Here is a 26,127-nt window from a genome sequence, read left to right as displayed (position 1 = left end):
CCTAACTCAAATTCTGGACAAATGGTACTCCTTAACTGAATGTGATATTCCAGGTTCAGTGCACAGCACTAAAAAAGGGGGAGCTGCCCGGCATGGTGGCGCACGCCTTTAATCCCAGCACTCGAGAGGCAGAGGTAGGAGGATCACCGTGAGTTCGAGGCCACCCTGAAACTACATAGTGAATTCCAGGTCAGCCTGAGCCAGAGTGAGACCCTACCTGGAAAAACCAAAAAAAAAAAAAAAAAAAAAGGAGCTGCACAGATGGCTTGGTTAAGATGCTTGCCTGCAAAGCCTAAGGACCCATGTTCTATTCTCCAGATCCCATGTCAACCAGCTGCACAAAGGTAAGGCAAGCACAAGGTCGCACATGCCCACTAGGTGGTGTAAGCATCTGGAGTTCAATTGCAGTGGCTGAGACCCTGGCACACCAATTCCCTCCTCCCCTTTCTCTAAAATAAAAATAAATAAATAAAGATAAAGCAGAATTGTCTCTTCTAATATACAAGAGCACCACAGCATTCTCAGATACCAGGTCACAATCCGTTACCTATGTTGAGCCTAAGTTATAATTCAAACTTTTAAGTCCTTTCCCTATACATTTCTACTAGGTAATTTTTACTGGAGAATAGCTCATTCAATTACAAATAGGCATAACTAAAAAGTTAACAGGCTCATATTTTTTCATAAGAACATGATGAAATATCTTGTTCAGGTATATTATGTCTATTATAAGATATAGTTTTGGAACATGGTTTGGAGATGATATAGATATTAATGTAGAAACATCCTAAAAATAGCTGGGAGGCTAAGAATAAAAATATTTACTCATTCATTCACCAATACATCCTTTTGTTACAACTTCTCAAATGTGTCTAGTACTGGATTTTAAGATGTCCTCTAAGTGTCTCCCCATAGACTGCCTGTTAGTTACAAGGTTCAGAAATAACTGCACAATGGAGAAAAAAGACCAAAGCTTTCCTAAGCAACTTAAGTAATATCACCAAGGAACACACAGACATGGTGGGCCTTAGGATGTGGCTCATGGGAAGGACACAGTATATAGTCTAAGTAGTGCTCGAGCCAAGATGCATCACGTAAAATCTAACCGTACCATGGCAGCAGACAAACCCAAGCCAAGGAACATACTATACAATGACCCATGCTCTTCACAAGTATCAGACAGTATCATGAAAGCCAGATATAGATGATGTATGTTCTAAACTCAAGAGAACTTTACTGACTTGGAGCTAAGAGAAAGTAGGACAAGGTGACAGTTTATGTTAACGTTGCAGGACATAGGTCGTGAAGGAGAGATGGAACTGCAGGTGGGAGAGCAAGCAGTGAGCCTACAGCACAAATAAGCATGTGTTCCACAGCTAACACTTACAGGAGTGTGGTGCCACATCCTGAAGGAAATCCAATGCGAACTAAGGGTGGCAGTAACATACGTCTGTGTCACTCCAGTAAGCACCCACTGAGGCCAATATCTAGACAACCTGCTACACAGCAATCAGTGACAGATATACCAACTACCTACACACATGCCATCCTGTACCCAGTTCAAAATGCGACTCATCATAGAGTACAGTAATTCATAAAGAATCTTGGCACAGCATTCTGCTTCCTTCTTATAATTCTTTTCTGAGTCTCACAAGCAAATCAAAATCAAATACTGTTTATGTCTACATAAGCCACTCAACCAAGATTGATGTAAAGTGCATGTATCCTTTGACCTGAAAATATAATATGTAAGACTTGGGGAGTTCTATAGAAACTCCACTTCTATTTCATCTACAATAGTCCACTGCTATTCTGAAGAAACCATTAGTCCTATTTGCCACAAAAAAATGACAATAGTAGGTAGAAGGACATCATCAGTCTACCACTCAAGTCATATTTTAAAGAAGGCACCAGTAAGAAGTACTCTTTGAAGCCTACTTGGTTGCAAAAGGCAAGGTACCACCACTCCAGCTGCTAGCCTTCTCTGCCAGGACAGGAACCTGGAGAGCTGACCTTGAGAACATCCCAGCCACAGGACTCTGCTACTGATTATACAACCCCAGAAGGAGAGCAGTAACTCTCTCCAACAACCCATTAATTAGGCTGGTTATCGCCCAATTCTGGTGCTACCAGAGCTGTCTGAATGAAAGTGGTGGTTTCTTAGCTATTTTGAGGATACAAGGAGCTCAGCAACAGTCTCTGAAGTAGGAAAACATGGCCATGGAGGAACTGAACAGGGCTGGGACTTGCCTGAGGTGAATCAGAGTCCCAGAGCACCAAACTCACAGGAACCCCCAATCCTAAGGGCCATGCTCACTGACCTTGCACCTGATGAGTAGCAGATAACTAACTGCCTCATTGACTTCTGAGGCCAGGGCCTCACTTCAGTATGACACCTGCTCTCACCCTAGGCCAGTCCTGGAAGAGAGCACTGCTCATCTCATTCACTGGGTATGAACATCAGAAGCTGTGACTGCCTGTCAGTGCTGTGCACTATGGAATCTGCAGGAAGAACAAGGCAAAGTGAATTCTTTGGAATACAGAAGATAAATACATCACCTACAGTCGTAGACAGTTTCATGCTGCTGAGATTAACTTCCAAACACAGTTTATGTAAGGAAGGGATTACTTTCAAGCTTACAGATCTAGGGAGGAAGTTCCATTGGTGGCAGAAATTGCTGCTTCCATACATCCAAGTACAGAGAAACAACCAAACAGCCAGCAAAAACCAAAAGCAGCAAGCACAAGCAGGGCAGCAAGCAGCAGGGACCCAAGGCTCAAACCTCTCTACATCTTTAGCTGGAAATCAGATCTGTCCCAAGTGGCACCTTTGGGCTGAACTCCAGAATATGCCCCCATTATAAGCCAAGACCCGCAGGATGAACACCTATAGACCTCACAGAAACACTGCCTAAAAGTGGGGATTGGGTAAGGTAAGAAACTTCCAAAGATTAGCACACTGCCAGCCCACACACTATAGAAAATTCTCACAGACAGATGACGATAGCCAGGGAATTCTATTACCCAAAAAGCAAGGCTTTAAGATAACATAAAGTTAGAAAAATGTTGCACATAAGCTATTCAAGATTTCTCTAGCACAATGAAATGGCTATTTGAAGACTGGCTTCAGATCCAGAGAAGGGTGATGAGGTGGACTTCATGCGGTGAAAGCAGTGGCACACGGAGAAGGCAGGAGGGCACTAAGAGGTCATCGCAACATGAAGAAGCATATCAGAAAAAATAAAAGCATATCAGCCATTTTGTGAGCACATCTCAACATTAAGAAGCACATGAGCCATTTGTGAGCAGCCAGGCAGCCAACAGACAAGTTTGGTTCAGGTTTGGGGCTGGGTGGAGAGTGCTTGCCTAACATGCACAAAGCTCAGGGCCTAGCACTGGCTTGATGGGGAGGGAGAAAGAGGTCTCACCATCTTAGTTTGTAAGCATTTTTTTGTAAGCAAGGAGGGAGGGAATGGAGCAGGGGACTGCCAGGGACTCTTAATGCTTCAAGCAAACTCCAGGTGCATGCACTACTTTGTGCATCTGGCTTTACATGGCTACAGTGGAATCAAACCCGAGCCACCATGCTTTGTAAGCAAGTGAATTTAACCATGGAATCATATCCTCAGCACTTAGTTCTGACTTTTTTTTAAATAAAAAGAAAGAAATCCATAGCTGAAAATCTTAACATCACTGTTATTTTCTGTCTAACTCCTCCTAAAATCCCAACTACTTTGGCTATTACTTTGTACAGAGCAATGAGTTTTCCCTGGTGGAGTCTTTAAGTCTTTACCTTTTGTGGCTCTCAGTAAGGCAGGTCCACACCTGTCTTGTCTGCAGAGAGAGTGCGCACTATGCATTAGGCTGAAAAGCCACTTTCCCAAAGTGAGAAAGGAATTAAACCACTTCTTGTTTGCTGTTTTATAAATGGTTGTTAAAACATAAAAAGTCATTTATGAATGGTACAATACAACATGCTTTTAAAGACACTTCCCATTGGGGGTAAGTGTTGTTCCCAAATGTGCTCACTCTCTACTCCAGCTGGAACCCCAGAGACCTTTGTCAAAAAGGAGTAGAGGGGGGCTGGAGAGATGGCTTAGCAGTTAAGTGCTTGCCTGTGAAGCCTAAGGACCCCGGTTCGAGGCTCGGTTCCCCAGGTCCCACGTTAGCCAGCTGCACAAGGGGGCGCATGCGTCTGGAGTTCGTTTGCAGAGGCTGGAAGCCCTGGCGCACCGATTCTCTCTCTCCCTCTGTCTTTCTCTCTGTGTCTTTCACTCTCAAATAAACAAATAAATAAAAACAGAAAAATAAATAAAATAAAATATTTAAAAAAAAAAAGGAGTACAGGGATGGGTTGGAGAGATGGCTTAGCAGTTAAGTGCTTGCCTAGCCTATGAAGCCTAAGGACTCTGGTTCGAGGCTCAATTCCCCAGGACCCATGTTAGCCAGATGCACAAGGGGACACACATATCTGGAGTTCATTTGCAGTAGACAGAGGCCCTGATATGCCCATTCTCTCTCTTTCTCTCTCTTTCTCTCTCTCTCTCTTTCTCTCTCTCTCTCTCTCTCTCTGTCGCTCTCAAATAAATAAATAAAAGCAAAGTTTTTTTTTTTAAAAAAAAAAAAAAGGAGTAGAGGGGCCGAAGAGATGGTGCAGCAGTTAAGACATTTGCCTGTCAAAAGCCTAAGGACCAAGTTTGGTTCCCCAATACCCATGCAAAGCCAGATGCACAAGGTGGCTAGAGTTTATTTGCAGTGGCTGGAGGCCCTGGTGCTCCCATTCTCTGTATCTGCCCCTTTCTCTCTCAAATAAATAAAATAATGTTTTGCTTTAAAAGGGGGAGGAGAATACAGGCAAAGGGGGTGGCAAAAGGAGAAAGACGCCTTCCCTACATTTTGTTTTTCTGTACACAGAGGTGTGCCTCTGCTGCAGTCAGCTTCACATTGCTGGCAGAAAACACCCAACCAAGAGCAGCTTGTGGGAGGAAGGGGTTTATTTTGGCTAACAGACTGGAGGGGAAGCTCCATGATGGCAGGGGAAAATAAAAGCATGAGCAGAGGGTGGACATCACCTCCTCGCCAACAACAGATGGACAATAGCAACAGGACAGTGTGCCAAATACTGGCAAGAGGAAGCTGACTATAATACCCGTAAGCCCACCCCCAACAACACACTGCCTCCAGAAGACTTCAATTCCCAGATTGCCATCAGCTGGGGACCTAAGCGTTCAGAACAAAGAAGTTTATGGGGGACGCCTGAATCAAACCACCACAGGTTAGATGCTCTGGCATGCCCAGATTCTCATTCATTCATTCATTCTCATTCCAACCTCCCCCACCCCTCTGTTGCAAATAAACAAAATCACTTTCAATAATCACCTGCTCACTCTTCCTCCCCACCTCTTCCAAAATGTGCTTAGCTTCTCTAAGTTGGACTTCCTTGAAGTCCTCCTTTTCTTCCTCTTTTAAGGCTGGATTTTCAATAATCTTCACTTTCTTTTTTTTAAGCCTTCTCAGCTTCTAGAGGGTAGTGGCCAGGCAAAGTCCAGCTCCTCTGCAACCACCTGGACCCTATTGTCCAAGGAGGCCACCAGAGTCTCAGCCCATCCCACTGTGGTACAGCCTAGACCTTGTACTGCATCTCAATGACGGTGGTCCCAGCCAAGATGACCACCCAGCAGTTCTTGACCTAATCTCCCTGCCTTCTCTGCTTGGCATCACAGCCACTACAGACGGCTCAATAAAAACAAGTTTTTAAAACAATGTTCAATCACACTCATTGTTAGTAATACCGCAAAAATGCTAGTTCACTGTACTGTTGTATTTCTCTTATCAGGAACAAGTATCAAACATTTCCAAACACATGCTCAGCAAAGGTGTGAGAAACAAAGGCGAATTCATAGGTTACTAGGGTCATAAGTAGATACAAGCTCCATGGAAAGCAACATACCAAAATTAAAAATTGAGGCTGGGGAGATGGCTCAGTGGGATAGAACACAAATACAAAGACTAGCACCCACATAAAGAGCCTGGCACGGGGCTGTAGGGATGGCTTAGGAGTTAAGGCATTTGCCTGCAAAGCCAAAGGACCCAGGTTCGATTCCCCAGGATCCACATTAGCCAGATGCACAAGGGGGCGCATGCATCTCGAGTTCGTCTGCAGTGGCTGGAGGCCCTGGCATGCTCGCTAGTTCTCTTTCTTCCTTTTTCTCTGTCAAATTTTAAAAAACTAAAATATTTTTTAAAAGCTAGGCACAGCTGTGCATGCCTGTGCAGTGAAGGAGGCAGAGACAGAAGCATCAACAGGGTGCTGGTCAGCTGAAAAATGGCAAGCTGCAAATTAAACAACAGACCCTATCTCAAAGGAAAATTAAGTGGAAAAGTGATAAAGGAAGACATCTGACATCCTCCTCTAACCTCTGCATATGTGTACACAAGGTAAATACCCATATATATACCATACATGCACAATGTATGTATCTCCTGACAGATGTTTCAAGTCTAGAAATTTATCTTAGGTAAAGACACATGTTCATGTCAGGAAAGCATTCTTTAGGACATATAAATAGGGCTGGGGCTGGAGAGATGGCTTAGCAGTTAAGCGCTTGCCTGTGAAGCCTAAGGACCCCGGTTCGAGGCTCGGTTCCCCAGGTCCCACGTTAGCCAGATGCACAAGGGGGCGCACGCGTCTGGAGTTCGTTTGCAGAGGCTGGAAGACCTGGCGCGCTCATTCTCTCTCTCTCCCTCTATCTGTCTTTCTCTCTGTGTCTGTCGCTGTCAAATAAATAAATAAATAAATAAATAAATAAATAAATAAATAAATAAATAAATAAATAAAATAGGGCTGGAGAGATGTCTTAGCAGTTAAGGCACTTGCTGGCAAAGCCAAAGTACCCAGGTTCAATTCCCCAGTACCCATGTAAAGCCAGATACACAAGGTGGCTGGAGGCCCTGGCGTGCCAATTCTCTCTCTATTTCCTATTTCCTCTTCCTCTGTCTCTCAAATAAATGAATAAAATATTTTCAAGTCAAAAATAGAACAGAAGAATAAAAACTGCAAGTTAGGAGACATAGCTTAATGGTACAGTATTGGCCTAGCAGGATATAATATCATCTCAACTCAAAATGTCCTCCTTTTTCAGTGATAGCTATTTTCTAATGCAGGTGCTACCTATGGGACCACATCCTGTCCTTGTTTCTGTATTGTCCCAACCATAAATTTTTTACATGGTTGAAAAATTCAAAATTAGGATAGAAAGATGGCTTAGAGGTTAAGGTGCATGCTTCAAAGCCTAAGGACCCATGTTCAACTCTCCAGACCCCACATAAGACAGAAGCACAAAGTGACACAAGCACAAGGTCACACAGCACACAAAGTGGCACATGCCTCTGGAGTTCCATTGCAGTGGGGTCTGGAGTGCCAATGCTCTCTCATAAAAAAGAAAAAAAATTTCAAAAAATGTATCATGACATGTGAAAATTATAAAGTTCAAAATTCTAGTGTACATAAAAAAAGTTTTGTTTTGAGCTGGAGAGCTGGCTTAGCGGTTAAGCGCTTGCCTGTGAAGCCTAAGGACCCCGGTTCGAGGCTCGGTTCCCCAGGTCCCACGTTAGCCAGATGCACAAGGGGGCGCACGCGTCTGGAGTTCGTTTGCAGAGGCTGGAAGCCCTGGCGCGCCCATTCTCTCTCTCTCCCTCTATCTGTCTTTCTCTCTGTGCCTGTAGCTCTCAAATAAATAAATAAAAAATTAAAAAAAAAAAAGTTTTGTTTTGTTGTTACTGTCCACATCATGTGTACTGCTTGTTCTCACACTGTGACAGCACCGACGAGGGACAGAGGCTGCATGACCACAGAGGCTCAGTCACTCTCCTGGCCCTTCGTGAAGGAAAAGCCGGCCCGCCCTTCACAATAAAGCGAAGGTTTTAAAGTACAAATCCATTTCTTTTGGGGGGGTTGTTTTGGTTTTGGGGTTTTTTTGGGGTTTCCTTTTTTTGGTTTTTCGAGGTAGGGTCTCATTCTAACCCAGGCTGACCTGGAATTCACAACACTATCCTCAGGGTGGCCTCAAACTCACGATGATCCCCCTACCTCCGCCTCCTGAGTGCTGGCATTAAAGGCGAGCACCACCATGCCCGGCTTCAAATTCGTTTCTTTGCGGAACACTATTTTTAATCTCCAAATTCTCATTAATTTAGAATGAATTAATCATGAAAGAGCAGAGCATCTTTTCTATGCCTGTAAAGAGAACTTTTCTACATTAGGACATGACCTCTGATGATTTGATGCAATCAAATGTTTAAAGGTCTTCCAGTTCCATTGTGGCTTTCTATTTTAAAATTAAAAAAAAAAAAAAAAAAAAACCAAAGGCGGGTGTGGTGGCGCACGCCTTTAATCCCAGCACTCTGGAAGCAAAGGTAGGAGGATCTTTGTGAGTTCGAGGCTACCCTGAGACTACATAGTGAATTCCAGGTCAGCCTGGGTTAGAAGAAGACCCTACCTCAAAACCGCCCCCTCCAAAAAAAGAAAACTGATCTGGAAAAAGGAAGTGAAAATGGCAAAAAGAAAATGAACTCAGTGCATCAGAGGTTTGTGTCCCATGATTTGCATATTCAAACTGTCCTTAATAGAATAAATGAATATCCACCACAAATACTATGTTCATCAGAAATTTCCACTCATACTGTAGAATGTTTTAGAATTAACATTCTACAATTACTATCTCTACTTTAAAAACTGACATCTTACAAAAGATGTTATTGAAATAATCAAATTATAAGTGGACTTTTTAAAAAATCACTGGTCATGACACACAACAGCAAAGTGCATGCTAGATACAGAAGCAAGCATGCGAGGCCGGACACTCCTGAGCGAGGCCCTCAGCGGCACTGCAGCCGTCCCTCTAAGTGCACAGCTAGTACCTCAGGCTTCGCTTTAAACTGTGAGGTGGGGAGGGGGGCGGTGCAGAGAGTGCAAGGAATGCCCCCTCGCTGTGCGCTGTATTCTTGGAGAGAGAACTCATTACAGTACCCCCAAACTTCCCTGCACCCTGCTATTACCAGACTCCTTGCCTTCCAGAGAGGGTATGGACATCCAATCCAGTCAACTCCTAGTGGCTTCTGGAGAGAGAATTCAAGGGGATCTGTCAAGCAGTGTTCAGAGCCAGGGTTAAGGCTCTTGGATTTTCATTCAAATGGGCCAAACAGTATCCTTCATTATCACCACTAATTTAGGTAAGCACTGCTAGTTTAAACAGCTCAAGGGAGTATAATCAAAACAAAATCACACAACAGAATTGAATAACCAGTCTACCCCAGTAATGGGGTAGCGTGGAAAGCAGTGAAAACTATTATCAGAACACAAGATGTCCTTGAGAGTGAGAGATCGTGTTGTGTGGGAAAGAAAAAAAAATTTATTTTTTAAGTTAGGAAATTTCAGACAAGTCATGGACTTTCTATGCAAACAACCACATGTAGTGTCTTTCTGCCCACAGTAGTACACCCGGCCATACAAGTGGCTAAAAGGACTCATGGCTTGGCTACTTTGCTGCTGTGGCCCTGCAGAGTCTTTCCTCATTTGAATAGCATTTTAGGAATGTTTGGCCAGTGTGTCTGTGTTTATTCACATCCACTGCATTCTTCCTTCACCATAATTATGGTCAAGGGCCAGTTTGTTACAGGTAAAACCCTCAAGATGCTATGTGACTTTGAAAAAAACTCTGTTTACATTCACGTATTTGACCACAATTCCTTTAAAAACATTAAGTTTTTAAATTGTTGCTCATAGGAACACAGGAACAAGGGATACGTCACATGTATAATCTAAGCATTTAATTAAAATTCACAAATTTAGATCCCAAAGGAAGTAAACAGTAGAAATGTAAGACCACTCAATGCCCAAACAGAGTCAGATCCACACTGTATTATTATTCAGCCCACAAAGATAAAAAAGGGCAGCCCCTTGCAACAAGAGCAAGGGTTCCTCTCCAAGCTTCCAGGTAAGCTTCATAGTATGAGCACACTGAGCAAACCCACACCAAACTCCCTCCGAGTCTCTGTCATTTCCTATTTATAAAGGCCTTTTACACTGAATCTAAATGAAAGGGTTTGAAGTACACTCTAAAATAGCTGAGATTAATAATTTACTGAGATTACCCACACACACACACCAGAAGTAGGATCAACTATAAGAATCAAGGCAGAAAAGAATTCTAATGGAAATCTATAATTTACACATCTCCAGTGAAACCTAGGCTTCCTCAGACAATAGATCAGCTATCGGGTTTGAATCAGTGAAAGAGGGAGCTCCAGGGAAGAACGAACCTGAAAGAGCTAGGTCTTGGCTTTATCAGAAAAATTTCTGATCCTTCACAGTTTACTGGTCCTCCACTAAGCCAAGCATGGAGGGTGCAGGTGGTGTGAAGGTCACAAGGGTTTTAGAACCAGATAAAGCGGATTTATAGCATATCAGATCTCAGCCTCTGAAAGAATGTAAAGCACTAGAATAAGGTGGAAGTGACAGAATCAAATTGGGCTTTACTGGTGCTACTAATGCACACAGGACATGATACTGTGCGTCTTGTAAGGAGGCATAAATACATAATACTATGCATGATTTAACCAGACAGCACCTACCTACTCATTTGGGAGGGTAAACAATAAACCATGAAAGAGGAGTATTTAAATTTGAGGTGTCAAAACACAGTTCCCATGCTATATCAAGTACAGATGCTAAAATCAAGTATAAGAATTAAGGCCTTGGAAGATAATGTGTGCTTAAGGTGTTAAGGGAAGTTTCAAATGATAAAACTTCAGCTAAGTCCTCATAAGTAGCAATGATTCCTACACCCCAGCTAAAAGTCCAAAGACCCTTCCAGGGAGAAACTGCAGGCAACCCACAGCCAAATGCCCAGCAGCTCTGTAGCCAGACAGACACGGATGGCTCTTTGCCTTGAAACAAGTCACTTAGCCTTAGAAAACTGTGTTTCCTGAAGTAGAGGATTTATTAGTTTGCTTTTTCTTATGGTGCCTTATAAATGCCTGAAAGTGGCTAACTTTATTAAGAAAGGAGTCGTAATGGTTCAAGACGTGGCATTCTGGAATGCAAAGGGCATGGTAACCAGCTTCTCCTCGGCTCTGGTGATGGCTTGTGGTGGATGGGTCATAATGATAGGGGCAATTTCTTTGCTTTCCCCAAAGTAGAATATAAAACTCTGTGAAAGTAAGAACTTTGACTATTTTGTTCAGTGTTGTGTGTTCTCATGGTATATGTACCTGGCATAGTGTTTTCACTGTGTTTGATATGAATCAATCAATCAAGGGATGGATGAATGAATGAATGACTATGGGGTCAAGTCAGTTAAAGTAGGCTAGAGACAAATGGCAGAGTCCTGGAAGAATCTTTGTAAAGGTCCTTCAAATGCTATTTCCTTTCCCTGGGGACAGAGCTGTGTGCCCATGGGGAGAGGTCATCTAAGAAGTACACAGGAGAGGTGTACAAACAAAGCACATCTCTACCCTCAAAGGACTTAAACACACGTTTATGAAAACATTAGTGATGCAAACACCCAGTGCTCAGTGAAGAAGAGACATTAGGAAACCTGTCAAGAATGTCTCCACATTCCTTCTGCAGGCATAGCTTCGGGGAAAGACAATGGCTGTGAGTTAGACTACAGCGCTGCTTTTGGATCTACAACAGCAAACCACAGCACTCAGGTTAAACATTCCATCATGTTAAATTCTGATTTATAGTTCTACTGTCCTAAGAGAAATACCATAAACCATGCCCTCAGCAGAAAAGGGAAGAGGGCAGCAAAGAGAAAAGAAAGCAGGTCTCTTTCAACCAAGTTCACATCCTCTGATAATCAGGGAATACAGCACCAAGTGTGGAACCAGCCCAAAATCCCAATGAGAAACAAAACTGACAACACTGATACCAAGGACAACGTGCAGTCCACACACGCCCTTCATTTTCATTTATCTCTACTAAAAACTGTAACGTGAAGGAGAACAGCAGAAATTAAAGTTTTTCACTAAATGAAACTACACATTGTTCAAATCTCTTGCAGTAAAAATCGTCTGCCACATTTTAAACTTTATTGAGTATCACTGGCACTTAATAAAATTACCTTCTTAAAAATGGGAGAACTGTCAATAAAGTACCAAAACACATTCCATGGTCTATTACTAAGTCAGAATTTCAATCAGGAATTTATAACACAGATCTCTGTAACTGAACATTTATGACTGCTGTTCATCTTCAGAAACAGTGACCAATACAAGGCAGGGCACATAGGAAAGCCTTTGTGTGTGTGCAGAGAGCATAGTCTACACAAAAGGGAAGCCTCTCGCATGCCCAATGTCCACAAAAACACCAAAGGCACATCCTTCACTCAAAGTCACTAATTTCATACTCTACATAATGCCCGTATTTCTTTATAATTAAATGCCCCACCTCCAGTAAGATCACGGCTCATTAATGCATACCTCTTCAAATTCTCTTGGGAACTTTGTAACTCCTCATAAGCTACAGGACTGAAATAACAATTCTCAAAGCCAACTTTGTTAACCCATGACTTTCCCCAGTAGCTCTCTTTCCAAATATTCTCATTATTGTATGCTTGGAATCATTATTTCTTTCTTAAAAGCAAGGCTAACAATATAAGAAAACTTTTTCACAGAACAAAAATGAATGTGGTACTCACTAGAACACCCGTGATGGACAAATTTTAGCACTCTGCACAGTTAGGTTAATATGGGGATTATTTTTTGCATGATCACCACCAATTTGCCCTACAAAAGTCGTATTTCCAAAAAACACAGTATTGTTGCTGGGGATACAGCTCAGTTGGTAGAGTTCTTGTATAGTATGGATGAAGACCTGGGTTCATAACTCAGCAATGCACAATCCAGGTGTGGTGGCATGGGCCTTTATTCTCAGCACTCTGGTGGTGGAGACAAGAGGACCAGAAGTCCAAGACATGTCAGCTATATAGCGAGTTTCAGAGCCAGTTTGGGATACATGAAACCCAATCTAAAAAAATACTACTACTATATTTATGCTTCATACAATGAACTACTATGGTCTCATCAATGTTTGATTTCTTTTGCTTGTTTTTCTCATATCCCTATGTATAAATCCTTTTTAAACATCACATAAGGCTGGGCATAGTGGCATATACTTGAAATTGCAGCACTGAGGAAGCTGAAGCAGGAACATTAAAAATCCAAAGCTGTAATTGGACTGGAGGCCCATTCCATGGGAGGGAATACATCCCTAATACTGAAAATTTAAAACAGGGGTAGTCATGAGCCCTAGGGGTGTAACGTCTGCTGTTGTCTGGCCAAATGTATATACTATGCTTATCAAACTGCCCAGTAAGAACTTACTGTTAATGTTCACACCCTTACATTAATGCTACTCTCATTTTTGGTAGAGTATCTTTTCTTTTCAGATGGCAGTGACCTTGGGACGACTCAGAAGGTATCATGGTGATGGAAAGAAATGACCACAGTGCTCAGAACTGCAATATCTCTAACACACCTTCCAAGGCTCAGGGTCTAATGCAGAAGAGGTGGCGGAAAGAATGTAAGAGCCAAAGGAAGGGCAGGACTCCATACAACATGTTCCTTCCAGACACAAATGGCCTGGATATCCAAGGCCTCACATTGCCTGACACTACCTGCATAAGACCATCATAAGAAGAGGAAAAGATCAAGACATCAAAAGTAAAAGAGACTGATTGAGATGGGGAGGGGGTATGATGGAGAGTGGAGTTTCAAAGGGGGTAAGTGGGGGGAAGGAGGGTATTACCATGGGGTATTTTTTATAATCATGGAAGTTGTTAATAAAAAAAATAATTTTAAAAAAAAGAGTTCAAAGCTGAGACAGGGGAGATGGTTCAATGGTTAAAGGCACTTGCTCATAAAGCCCAATGGCCTATGTTTGATGTCCCCAGTGCCCACATAAAGTTAAACATACAATGTGGTACATGTGGCTGGAGTTCATTTGCAGTGGCAGGAGGTCCTGGCATGCCCATTGTTTCTCTCTCTCTCTCTCAAATAAATAAATAATATTTTTAAAGAGTTCAAAGCCAAACTGAGCTCCACAGAGAAACTGCCCGGGGGGGAGGGGATGACTTTTTTTTTAAACAAAAGTTTAAATCCTATACTAGGTGCCTATTGTCTGGTTGGTAGCTTTACTAAGTGACTAGACTTTGATTTAGCTATCTGTATACCATATCTATCTCTATACCTTTGGCTAGGGTTACATCTTAGTGCTTGGTTAGTATGGTCAAGACCCTGGGTTTGATCCCAAGAATCAAAGAAAATGTAACTCTCTAATTCAGGCCCTGCTCGCAAAACTGCCCATCAGTTTTGGGTCAACATAAGAGCTATAATAATATCAGTTAGCAGTAGCGTATGAGCTATATAGTATCAGTAAGCAGTAGCATACGAGCTATATAATATTAGTAAGCAATAGTCTATGAGATATATAATATCACTAAGCAGTAGTCTATGAGCTATATAAGTAAGCAGTAGTATTCATGAACTCACTCCAATCTTAAGAGTAATAGACCAAGTTCAGCTACCACATACTTCAAAAAAATAAAAAACACTTATGAAAACTTTAAATGGCATACTTTGTTTCACTAGAAGAAAAACAAGGCAAGATACAAGGCAATTTCTCAAACTCAGCCTCTCTGTCTGACTCATCTTTACTCTCTACAGCACCTCCAGTCAAATTATGTAAGTGAATAATCAGTGGTCAGTGATGGACATACCATGTCATCGTAAACAGTCCATCTTTCTTTTAAATGTTAATGTAAATATTTTAAGGATTTATCTTGGGTTCTGTCATGTATTTGCTTTTGTTTTGTTTTCTGAGATAGAATCTCACTCTAGCCCAGGCTGAGCTGGAATTAATTCACTATGTGGTCTCAGGCTGGCCTCAAACTCACAGGGATCTGCCCTCCTCAGCCTCCCAAGTGCTGGGAGTAAAGGCATGTGTTACCACACCCAGCTTGTCATGTATTCTTTGCTTCTGTTTGTTTACACCCCAACAATCAGTCATGACAGAAACCCCAATGCAGCTGGAAGGCTGTACGAGAAGTCTGCAGGCCAGGGTTCAGCCCTTGCGTCACACTTTACTCACCACTTTTTCACAAGTGGTAAAACCCCCATAATTACACAGTATGTCCATATTTTGACTAAAGAAAAACATTTAATTGTTTGTGATTTTTTTTAATTTTAAAACATAAACTTAGTTTTGAGAACAGTTTCAGATTCCTAGGGAAAATATCAAATTAATACAGAAAATTGCTACATATTCCACACTCAATTTCGTCTAGAAGGTACATTTACTAAAGTTAATGAGCTGATATTGATAACATGTTAAATCACTAATTCCTATTTCCCCAGTTTTAAAATGCCATATCACGTTGAGTCATTGCATGCATCTCCCCTGGCAGTGGCAGATTCTCAGATTTTCCTTGGTTTTGAGAACTTTGAAAGCACTGAGGAATACTGGTCAGATTCAGGTTATTACGAGTTTGGAGGAGGATAACAAGTCCTCATGTCCTATCAGAGGCACATCAACAGAACTTAACACTGTTGGTGTTTGCATTGATATCTGGCTAAAATGCAGTGCTTTGTTAAATTCCTACAACTTTTAAAAAGCACAGTAAAAGCAACTTTAATTAATTAATTAAGAGATCTAAAAAGAACATTTTTAAATCATAAGCTGATGAATATATATGTTATATATCACACTTAATATCTGATATCTCCTAAAATACTTCATATATGACATGAAGACAAAACTTATTATGTACTTTGCCACTATATTCAAATCTTAAATGTTTTTTGTTATTATTTTATTTATTTGAGAACAACAGACAGAGAAAGAGGCAGAGAGAGAAAATGGGACCACCAGGGCCTCCAGCCACTGCAAACGAACTCCAGATGCATGCGCCCCCTTGTGCATCTGGCTAACGTTGGTCCTGGGGAAATCGAGCCTCAAGCCAGGATCCTTACTTAGGCTTCACAGGCAAGCGCTTAACCACTAAGCCATCACTCCAGCCCTATATTCTAATTTTAATCCCTCTCAAATGTTCTGCCTCAGTGTTTGAAAGTCATTAGAATGAACTGCAAGAATATAGAGAAAAAGTCAAGACAATACTCAAATTTTCTTTCACTTTTTTGTTTAGTTATGCAAACTACATTGTAAGAAAGCAGACCTGGGACCAAATCTCATTCATCTTTATATCTCCCGTTGTCCGGGGCACTGAGCTAGTTGAGATAATAACGACTACTGATTATATCTACAATGTCACCATTAGAAGCATTCCAAGCAGTCAGATGTGGGAGGAAAAAGAACATGTGGTTTTTCTTAGCCAACTTTCTTCTTGGTCAGGAAACAGTGAGTATACAGGAGAAGGTGAGAGGCAGAAACTTCAAAGGCTAATCAAGGGGGAAAGCCTGGGTCACACTAAAGCTATCAAAACACGTGGAGAGGGCAATGCCACTCAAAAGCACACTACCTCACATCCACTAGCCCAGCTTAAAACAAGTGTTAGTAATGATGAGATGGGCTGCTCAACACAGCCAGTGGGCAGCCACTTTAAAATGACAGACAGGGCTGGAGAGATTGCTTAGTGGTTAAGGTGCCTGAAAAGCCAAAGGACCCAGGTTTGATTCCCCAGGACCCACGTAAGCCAGATGTATAAGGGGCACATGTGTCTGGAGTTCGTTTGCAGTGCTACAGGCCATGGCATGCCCATTCTCTCTGTATGTCTCTCTCTTCTCTCTCTCTCACTCTCTGCTTGCAAAAAAAAAAAAAAAATCATGAAAAGTTAAAAAAAGAAAGTTTAGGGCTGGAGATGGCTTAGCAGTTAAGCACTTGCCTGTGAAGCCTAAAGACCGTGGTTCGAGGCTCGATTCCCCAGGACCCACATAAACCAGATGAACAAGGGGCATGCGCACCTGGAGTTCGTTTGAATAGCTGGAGGCCCTGGAGCACCCATTCTCTGTCTCTTTCTCTGTCACTCTCAAATAAATAAATAAAAGTTGGAGTCTCTAAGCTTTAAAAAAATAAAAAACAAAATGACAGGCAACCGAGTAACTGCATTTACATTAAAATGACAAATATGACACTACTGCTAGTCAAATAAAAATAAATAAATAAAGAGCCAGGCATGGTGGTGCACCCTTTAATTCCAGCACTCTGGAGGCAGAGGTAGGAGGGTCACCCTGAGTTTGAGGCCAGCCTGAGACTAAATAGTGAACTCCAGGTCAGCCTGCATTAGAACAAGACAATACCTGGAAAAAAAAAAAGAAGAAGAAAGGAGGGACAGGGGAAGGAGAAAGAAAAAAAAGAAGAAGAATTGAAACCCAGAAACCCCACTTCTATGAATATACTAAGGAGAACCAAGGAAATTAATTCAGATAAAATTTATACATGGATGTTCACAGCAGTCAAAAAGTCAAGTAAAACCCAACTACCCATCAACTAATAAATAAACCAAATATGCTACATGTACACAACAGAATGTTATTCAGCCAGAAAAGGGAATGAAGGCTATCGCCTGCAGAAACCTTCAAAACATAATGCTGAGTGAAAGAAGCGAGTCAAAGGGATACATATAGTCTTGTTCCAGCAGAGGCCAAACCAGACACACTGTAGAGTAATGACTGCCAATGGCTTCAGGGCTGGGAGGTGAAGGGGTATGGGTCTCTTCTGAGGGCAATGAAAATGTTCAGGAATTACATAACAGTTCTGGTTGCAGAGCACTGTGGATATACTCAAAAATATTCACGTGTACACTTTGATTAAAATTTGAAATTAGGGAGCGAATTACCATGGTTTATTGTCCATAATTATGGAAGTTGTCAAAATTTTTTTTTATTTTTTTAATTTATTTATTTGAGAGCAACAGAGAGAGAGAGAGAAAGAATGGGCACGTCAGGGCCTCCAGCCATTGCAAACGAACTCCAGACACGTGCACCCCCTTGTGCATCTGGCTAATGTGGGTCCTGGGAAATCAAGCCTCAAACTGGGGTCCTTAGGCTTCACAGGCAAGCGCTTAACCGCTAAGCCATCTCTCCAGCCCACTTAATTTAAAATTTAAAACAGGAAAAAAAATGAATTTTGCCAGGTGTGAAATTGTGAATTTTTTTTTTTTTTTTTTTTTTTTTGGTTTTTTGAGATTGGATTTTGTTGTAGCCCAGGCTGACCTGAAATTCACTAGGTAGTCTCAGGGTGGCCTTGAACTCACTGTGATCCTCCTACTTCTGCTTTCCAAGTGCTGGGATTAAAGGTATGTGCCACCACGTATGTGCCACCATGCTCAACTCAAAATGGTGAATTTGATGTTACATAATATATCACAATAAGAAACAAAACCCTCAGTTGGAGAGATGGCTCAGCATTTAAAGGTACTTGCCTGCAAAGGCTGACAGCATGGATTCACTTCCCCAGTACCCACTGAAAGCCAGAAGCACAAAGTAACGCATGTATCTACAGTTCGTTTGCAGTGGCAGGAGGCCCCGATGTGTCCATACTCTCTGTCTGCCTTTCTCTCTCAAATAAATTAAAAAAAAAAAATTTTTTTTTTTCTTAAAGACAACATTCTGAAAACATTTTGGCAAATAATTATTGGCCCACAATTTATATACCGAAAATCCCCTTTCCTGTCCCACATATATCTGTGGCAAGTGTACCAATAAGAACTTCAAAAACGGATGAAGAAAAGTCCGAAATCTAACAAGAGGTCAGTTCAACCAAGTTCCTTCATGTTCACAGGAGCAGCACCTAAGTCCTAAGTCAAGGACTTCACCACACATTAGTGCTAACACAATTTCTGCTATTTCCCTAACTCCACCAGCAAGATGAGGCTGATGGTGGCCCTCGCTATAGATAGACACATTTTTCTACAGAAATTTACACAGAACAAATAAGCAAGTGGCATTTTACAAGGCAGTGCAGGGCCTGCAGGCAGCTCGCACACTTTTCTTAGAGTACCAGGCTTCCTCTCATTAAATTTAAATACCAGTTAGCTGGTAGGCCACATGTCACAATGGCTGACTTGTAGCTGACAACTTAGTAATTTGCAGCTCAAAACAAATAGCACATTTATAAATAGGAGTCTTTCTAGAAAAACCAACTATTGTCCCAAGTCTTGCAACAAAATTAAACTGCAGACTATGGACCATTAAAGTCGGCACAGAAATCTCAGAGATTCAAATACACTAAGCAACTACTGCTCATTGCAGTAAACTGCAAAACTACAAGAACTGTTTCTGGGGGACTTTTGGAAGATAGAAGTTTAGTTTAAATTAGCACTTCCACGAGTGATTTAAAAAAAAAAAAAAAGAGAGAGAGAGAGAGAACTCTTAGCAACCTCTCCACACTTCCAATACCATAATCACTCATGGTCCTTGGAAACCATTTGGCACCCAGACCCTGAGCATGCGAGGGAAGAACAACTTACAGCAATGTAGGACCATGACAATGTGACGAAGGCTATGAGAAATGGCTGTGTTTTGATTGCTCTTTTAAGTGTGCACATACTTATACTATTCTTCAAACTGTAGTGGCTCACTTTTCATTATTTTCAATCTAACTGAAAAACCGGTTCTCTGGTTGTTGGTAGCTATGGGTATGTGTGTGTGTATGTGTTAAGAACAATACAAAACTAGAAATAGAGTCACACAAATGACAGTTATTTGTTAATTTAGCAGTTTTCATTAACTGACCAAGCCAACATCCATTTAACATCTACCACACATAAAGGATGCATAAAGCATAACAAGCAACTCTTGGAGAATTGACACATTAGCAGTTGGTTGGTCAAATTCACTTCGATTTTAACAGAAAGAAGTTAGGATTCCTGGGTCCCCTAACATGTGCCACAAACAGTGAGTGTGAAAAGCCAGAAGTGAGCTTTGACATCAGTGGCACACCAAACTGCGTCTCCTCTTCACGCCCACCCTTGCCACTCCCCGCTCCCCTCCAAATCTCTTCCTTTTCAGTGGGAACCTATATGACCCTAACCATAAGCCAAGATTTATTTTTGCCCATTTATCTTAATATAAAGTTGCTCTGAGTGGCAGTACCACTTCGAAGTTCCACTGGCCAAAATTACTGTCTCTCTGACAATATTCAGGGCAAGAATTCAGGGCGAGTTCCTAAAACCCGAGCGGCCTATCCATCTTAGCCCTCTATTGCGAGAGGCAGTGAATGAATCTCTCCCATCTTTTTCTCCTATGTTGAATATATATTTTATAAAACACCATACACTTGGCCATGATGAATGGTTCATTATAAACACCAACTACTGTGGCCAAAGAGTGTTCGTGATAAGCAAAATAAGACAAGAACGGGAAAGCAAACCACCGAACAGCACCCTGGGGAAGCAAGCGCACTAGGAAGCTGTGTTAGTCACTTTCTTGTTGCTGTGACCAAAAAAATACCTAAGAAAAAGCTAAAGGAAAGAAAAGTTTATTTCCCCTACAGTTCAAGATTATAGTGTACCATGGCAGAAATGGCATGGTGGCAGGACCTTGCGGCAGCTGTCACATTCAGCACAGTCAGGAAGCAGAGAGCTCTCTTCTTTTAATGCAATACAGGACCCCAACCTAGGACATGGTGCTGCCCACAGTAAAGGTGGGTCTTCCCACCTCAATAAACCCAAGCAAGATATCCCTCACAGGCAAACAACCGCTCTCTGGTTGGACTGGAGGCCTGCACCATGGGACATAACACATGCCTAGTACTGAAAATCTAGTCAAAAGCCTATGGCAGGGGAGGCGTTACACCCAGAGCCCTAGGGGTGTAACACCTACTGATGTCTGTCTAAATGCATCTATCATGCTCACCAAACTGCCCTGTAAGCACTCTTCTTAATGTCCATACATTAATGCTACTCTAACTTTTGGCTAGAGAATATTGTCTTTTCAGATGGCAGTAAACACTGGAAAGACTCAAAAGGTACCACAGTGGCTGAGAAGAAGTGACAGAGGTATGCTCAGCACTGAGACATCTCTATCACATCTTTCAAGGCTCAAGGTCCATGGCGGAAAAGGCGGCTGAAAGAATGTAAAAAACCAAAGGAAGGGTAGGCTGCAATCTTCCAGACATAAAAGGGCCTGGATATCCATGACCTCGTAGTGCCTGGCACTACCTACACAGGACTATCATAATAGATGGAAAAGATGATGACATCACAATTAAAGAGAGACTAATTGAGAGGGGGAGGGGAGCTGATGGAGGGTGGATTTGTAAGGGGGAAGTGGGAGAGAGGATGGAATTATCATGGTTTATTGTCTCTAATTATGCGATCTGTCAATAATAAATGAAAAAAATAAAAATAAACATAGATATCCCTCACAGATGATTCTAGATCACTTAATATAAACCATCACAGGAGTAAAGGAATCAGGCACAAGAAGATAATTTCTAAATTTGATTAGTCAATTAGCTTGAAAAACCAACACTGGGCAAAGAGGTCCCACGCCCCCACCCTTGAATTATACCTACAGAGCCTGGAGCATGCCCAGGTATCCAGAGAACCCAGGGGAATAATGAAGACACAGGACCACCAGTTTAGGTCCTGGCTCCACACTTAACAAATGGCAACTCCTCTCTGTAACTGTTTCCTCATCTGTCACTGGAAGATAAGAAAAGTAGTGGTATTAGAGAGGATGATTGTAGTAACAATGAAGTCCTGTTAGAGAGCAACAGGAGACTCAAGAGCTTGGTGGCACAGGGGCAAGCTCACAATGACCACTGAGTAAACTGCTGCTGTGCCTTCTACTCTCAGGGCTTTCCTGATCTACCCCTCAGCTCTTGAATGAAAATGTCGACATGACCGCTGCTACTATTTGGTTGGGTCCTAACTATGGGCAAACAAACATCGCTATGAAAGACAGGGATTATCCCATTGCAGAGTTGAAAAATGCAAGCTTAGACTAATTCAGAAACTCACCTCAACTTAGGAGGTAATACCGGGCAATAAAACCTGTAATCATGTCCCAGGAAATTCTGAATTGCATGACCTCCTCTACAAGCTTAAACATATGCTAAAAGATTGTAGTACTCTAGTGTGCTTTCTTGTCAGATGGAATTGTTTTTGTAAAATCACTGGGACCCCTCCCATGACGTCAGTACAAACACCTGATTCTGAGAAACTTTCAAAAACAAAATTCCTACTCTAAACAGAATAAAAAACAAAAATGACTGGATAAATCATGATATTCATTTTAAGTAAGTGGCTTTAAAAGTTCAAAACTAGGGCTGGAGAAATGGCTTAGTGGTTAAGGCCCTTGCCTGCAAAGCCTAAAGACCCAGGTTCAATTCTCCATGTCCAAGGTAAGCCAACCGCACATCGTGGTACACGTGTCTGGAGTTCATTTGCAGTGGCTATAGAGGCCTGGCGTGCCCATTCTCTCTCTCTCTCTCTCTCACCCCTCTCTCTGTATCTTAATATATAAAGAAATAAAAGTAAATCTTAAAAAATATATTTTTTTTAAAAGTCCAAAACTAGCCAATATTGGTGGTGTAAGCCTTTAATCCCAGCACTGGAGACACAGAGATAGGAGTATCACTGAGTTCTAAGCTAGCCTATAACTAGAATGAGTTCCAGGTCATCCTGGACTACAGTGAGACCCTACCTCGAAACAAACAAGCAAGCAAAAAGTTCAATACTGTAGAACCACAATAATCAAATCATTTTCTTTTTTCTTTTAGGATTTATACTTTGGTCCTGCAGATGAATCCACACACTCCAACTTGTCTGAGTAACATCTCTCTCTCCATGTATGTGTAACAAAATTGACAAGGGTTCAAAGTTATTCCAGATATCCCTAACCAGCTCTAACACTATTTAGGAAGACTTACTGTCACTTAATTGTCCTAAAAGAAAGTATAACCAAACTTAAACTAATATGTCATAATGACTGATCTCACAGAATATCTTCTACTCTCATACTGAAATTCAGAAATACTTATAATCATTCAAGTTTATATATTCAAATACCATCAGGCATGGTGACATACACCTGTAACCCTGGAGCTCACAAAACAGAATGAACAGAAGTTGAATGTCAGCTACATAGTAAATTTGAAGCCAACCTACAGGAGATCCTGTCTCCAAAAAAAAAAGTAATAATAATAAGTATGGGCTAGAGAGATTGTTCAGCGGTTCAGGCACTGGCCTGAAAAACCTAATGACCTAGGTTCAATTCCCCAGTATCCACATAAAGCCAAATGCTGCCGGGTGTGGTGGCGCATGCCTTTAATCCCAGCACTTGGGAGGCAGAGGTAGGAGAATCACTGTGAGTTCAAGGCCACCCTGAGACTACAGAGTTAATTCCAGGTCAGCCTGGACCAGAGTGAGACCCTACCTCAAAAAACCAAAAAAAAAAAAAAAAAAAGAAAAAAAAAAAGCCAAATGCATACTGACACATGCATCTGGAGTTTGTCTGCAGCGGATGAAAGCCCTGTGCCCATATTCATTCATTCATTTATTCTCTGCTTGCAAATAAAAATATTTTAAAATAATAATTATTATTATATGTGTGTTATCCTCAAATATTTAAAAGACCTAACAGCCTCAAGGAAAACAAATAATATGTCATCTTAGCCAAACAGTTTGTCCCCATCACCAAATAAACTGGTTATCCGCTTGCCTGAAAGCAGGGCTCATAGTAGTTGCTAATCCATTAGACTTTAAAATAAGGGACAGGCTTAACTTGTGTAACAAGTAGTGATATGGATAAGCCACGTCATATAACTTTACTTCACTTTCTATTTGCTTCACACAGGCATTACATAGTCCTACAATCTTCTCCAGTAAACAAATGAGACGATATAATAAAAAGCATAAGCTGAAGCAGAAAAGAACCTAAAAATGCTACATAGTTCAAGAATTTACTGCCATTTCAATAACCTGAAACTCCAAGTAGCCAAAGACAGGAAGAAGTATGGCACAACTGTAAAAGTCAAATATTTATCCAGGTGCCTTAGCAGCCGCTGCTGGGTGCACACCGTCAGCATTGACATTTACTATCTCTTAAGTCGTTTCAAAGTGCAACGCAGTAAGTCAAATAACTGGCTCAGAGCGTGAAGTTTATGACAACTAATAAGCCTGGAGAGACTGCAAAGGTGAGACACTTGTCATAACTTTCATCAAGCCAGCCACAAGCTGCCAGGTAGTGGAAGACTGGGCCTGTGCACAAGTGCCTTTTCCCATTTCAGGAGGGAAACCTAAACTGAAACCTTCATGGATAATTTAACAAGGATTGTTCCATCAATTAATAATGTCATTTATGACTTTCTTATAATTGCTTTTTCATACCTTTCAAAACCAAAATTCCTAGGAAGAGCAACTGAGAAGTATGGAGTAAAAAAGTATTGCAGTTGCAAACTGAGAAAAGTGGATAATGTTTAACAGAGAAAAGCATGTGAAAAACTTATAAACCCCTCAGGCCATATTCCATAAAAAGCAGGCAAGAATTTTCAGAAATGACAAAACTGTAAGTCGCTATTGATGTGTCACTTAAATTTACAATTAGAAATACCTAGCCTGGCATAGTGGCTCATGCCTACAGTCTCAGACCAAGGGAGGCTAAGGCAGGAGGATTGTTGTGAGTTTGGGGCCAGTCTAGGCTACAACCATGAGTTCCAAGGCAGTCTGAGCTACAGCCTGAGATCATCTCAAAGGGAGAGGGGAGAACATTTCCTTAATGGTCATTTTACAAATTTCAGAATGTTCTCTAGTATTCTTTCTTGTCTCTTTGAGGCAGGGTCTCGTAGAATCCAGGCTGGCCTTGAACTACTTACTGATCTTTGTACCTATCAAGGGCTGAAATTACAGATGTGTGCCCTTTAATTCTAAGAAATCCTCCTCTTAAAAGTAAAAGGATAGGATACAGAACATCTGTGAGCATTCAGCTAAGCTTCACTCCTGGACTTTTGAGATGCTGATTTGGTGGGAATAAAGCGTGCACAGAGAGACCTGTGCAAAACCAGGCTAAACTCAAGGCAGAGTTCCCCTATATCCAACGTTCAGTTCCAATGTATATTCCCTTCAAAACTAAATCTGACTTCAAGTTTTCAGGTGAGGACTAGGCGTAGGGGAGTCTCAAAACCAAGTGTTTCTAAAATCAAAGGGACAAAGCTAGTTACACCCACTACAGAATTCAACTAGGAGTAGGACTCCTCTCCAAGCTCAGGACCTCTGGCCGGACTAGGGGTGCACCGGCTAGGAGCCAAGAATAGCGCGAGAGATGCCACAGGTGGCCTTGGATGGTTGGTTGGTTAGTTGCTCACCGTGCACTTAGGCCTCCAGAGGCCCCAAGCCCAGCGTGCCTTGCAAAGGCCGAAGGTACCTCCCACCACCATCTGGCCAACTTTAATGTTCAGGAGAGGTCCTAATACGGCTCAGGTGGCCTCCTCTGGGTCCGATAGTTGGACCTGGGGTGCGCAGCCAGGGGCACCCATCCAGCCTTTCCCTCGGGGCTGGAGGTGTCTGCATGTCTCGGAGGGGCATCGGGAAGGCAAAGAGGCCTGGGAAGGGACGCCCCGCGAGGTGACCCAGCCTCGCCTCCCCGAGAGCCCTCGGGGGTCCCGGGCCCGCGAAGCTCCCACGCGCTCCCCCAGGTCTCCGGGACAACAGGCGCCGCCGCACTTCCGAAGCGGGGGTCCCCGCGCCCACCCGCGGCCCGGCCGCCCACCTGTCCCGGGGGTCGATCCAGCTGGTCCTCCGGGTGTTGTGGTCGATGTAGAAGACCTTGCCGTCGTAGTCCCTGGCCTCCTCCCAGCCCCGGGGTAGCGGCAGCTGCCCGCTCCCGGCCCTCCTAGGCATGGTCGGCGGCCTCGCCGGCGAGCGGCGCCTCCATAGGGACCGGGCGCTGGACGCGGCGGGAAAGCGAGGGGCCGCCCGGCCGCCGCGCGCTAGCGACGTGGGCTCGGGCGAGGGGGCGCGGGGCGCGGCGGGGCCACGCTCGGGGGACGAGGGGGCGCCTCGGGAAAGCCTGCTGTCGGCCCCGCTGGGGATCAGTCCACCATGTCTGCGTCGGAACAGGCGAGCGAACCCTCCTCCGCCTCCTCCTCGCGGCCGCCGCTGCCTC

The 26,127-nt window shown here is 42.6% G+C and overlaps 1 protein-coding gene across 2 annotated transcripts in view; it reads right to left on the bottom strand.

The window, feature by feature from the left end:
• The window catches only part of Wwc2 (WW and C2 domain containing 2), a 250,300-nt gene extending 224,404 nt beyond the window's left edge, over positions 1 to 25,896 (bottom strand). For both annotated transcript variants that reach the window (XM_045141686.1, XM_004657110.2), the window contains exon 1: positions 25,732 to 25,896. In XM_045141686.1, coding sequence (XP_044997621.1) covers positions 25,732 to 25,862 — 131 coding nt within the window. In that variant the 5' untranslated portion in view covers positions 25,863 to 25,896. The remainder of the gene's footprint in view (positions 1 to 25,731) is intronic.
• Between the last annotated feature and the right edge of the window lie 231 nt (positions 25,897 to 26,127).

This window comes from Jaculus jaculus, chromosome 1 (genome assembly GCF_020740685.1).
Source record: "Jaculus jaculus isolate mJacJac1 chromosome 1, mJacJac1.mat.Y.cur, whole genome shotgun sequence".
NCBI classification, from domain to species: Eukaryota; Metazoa; Chordata; class Mammalia; order Rodentia; family Dipodidae; genus Jaculus; species Jaculus jaculus.
The sequence above is the reverse complement of the archived record's forward strand: the minus strand, read 5'-3'. Positions and strand labels throughout refer to the sequence as shown.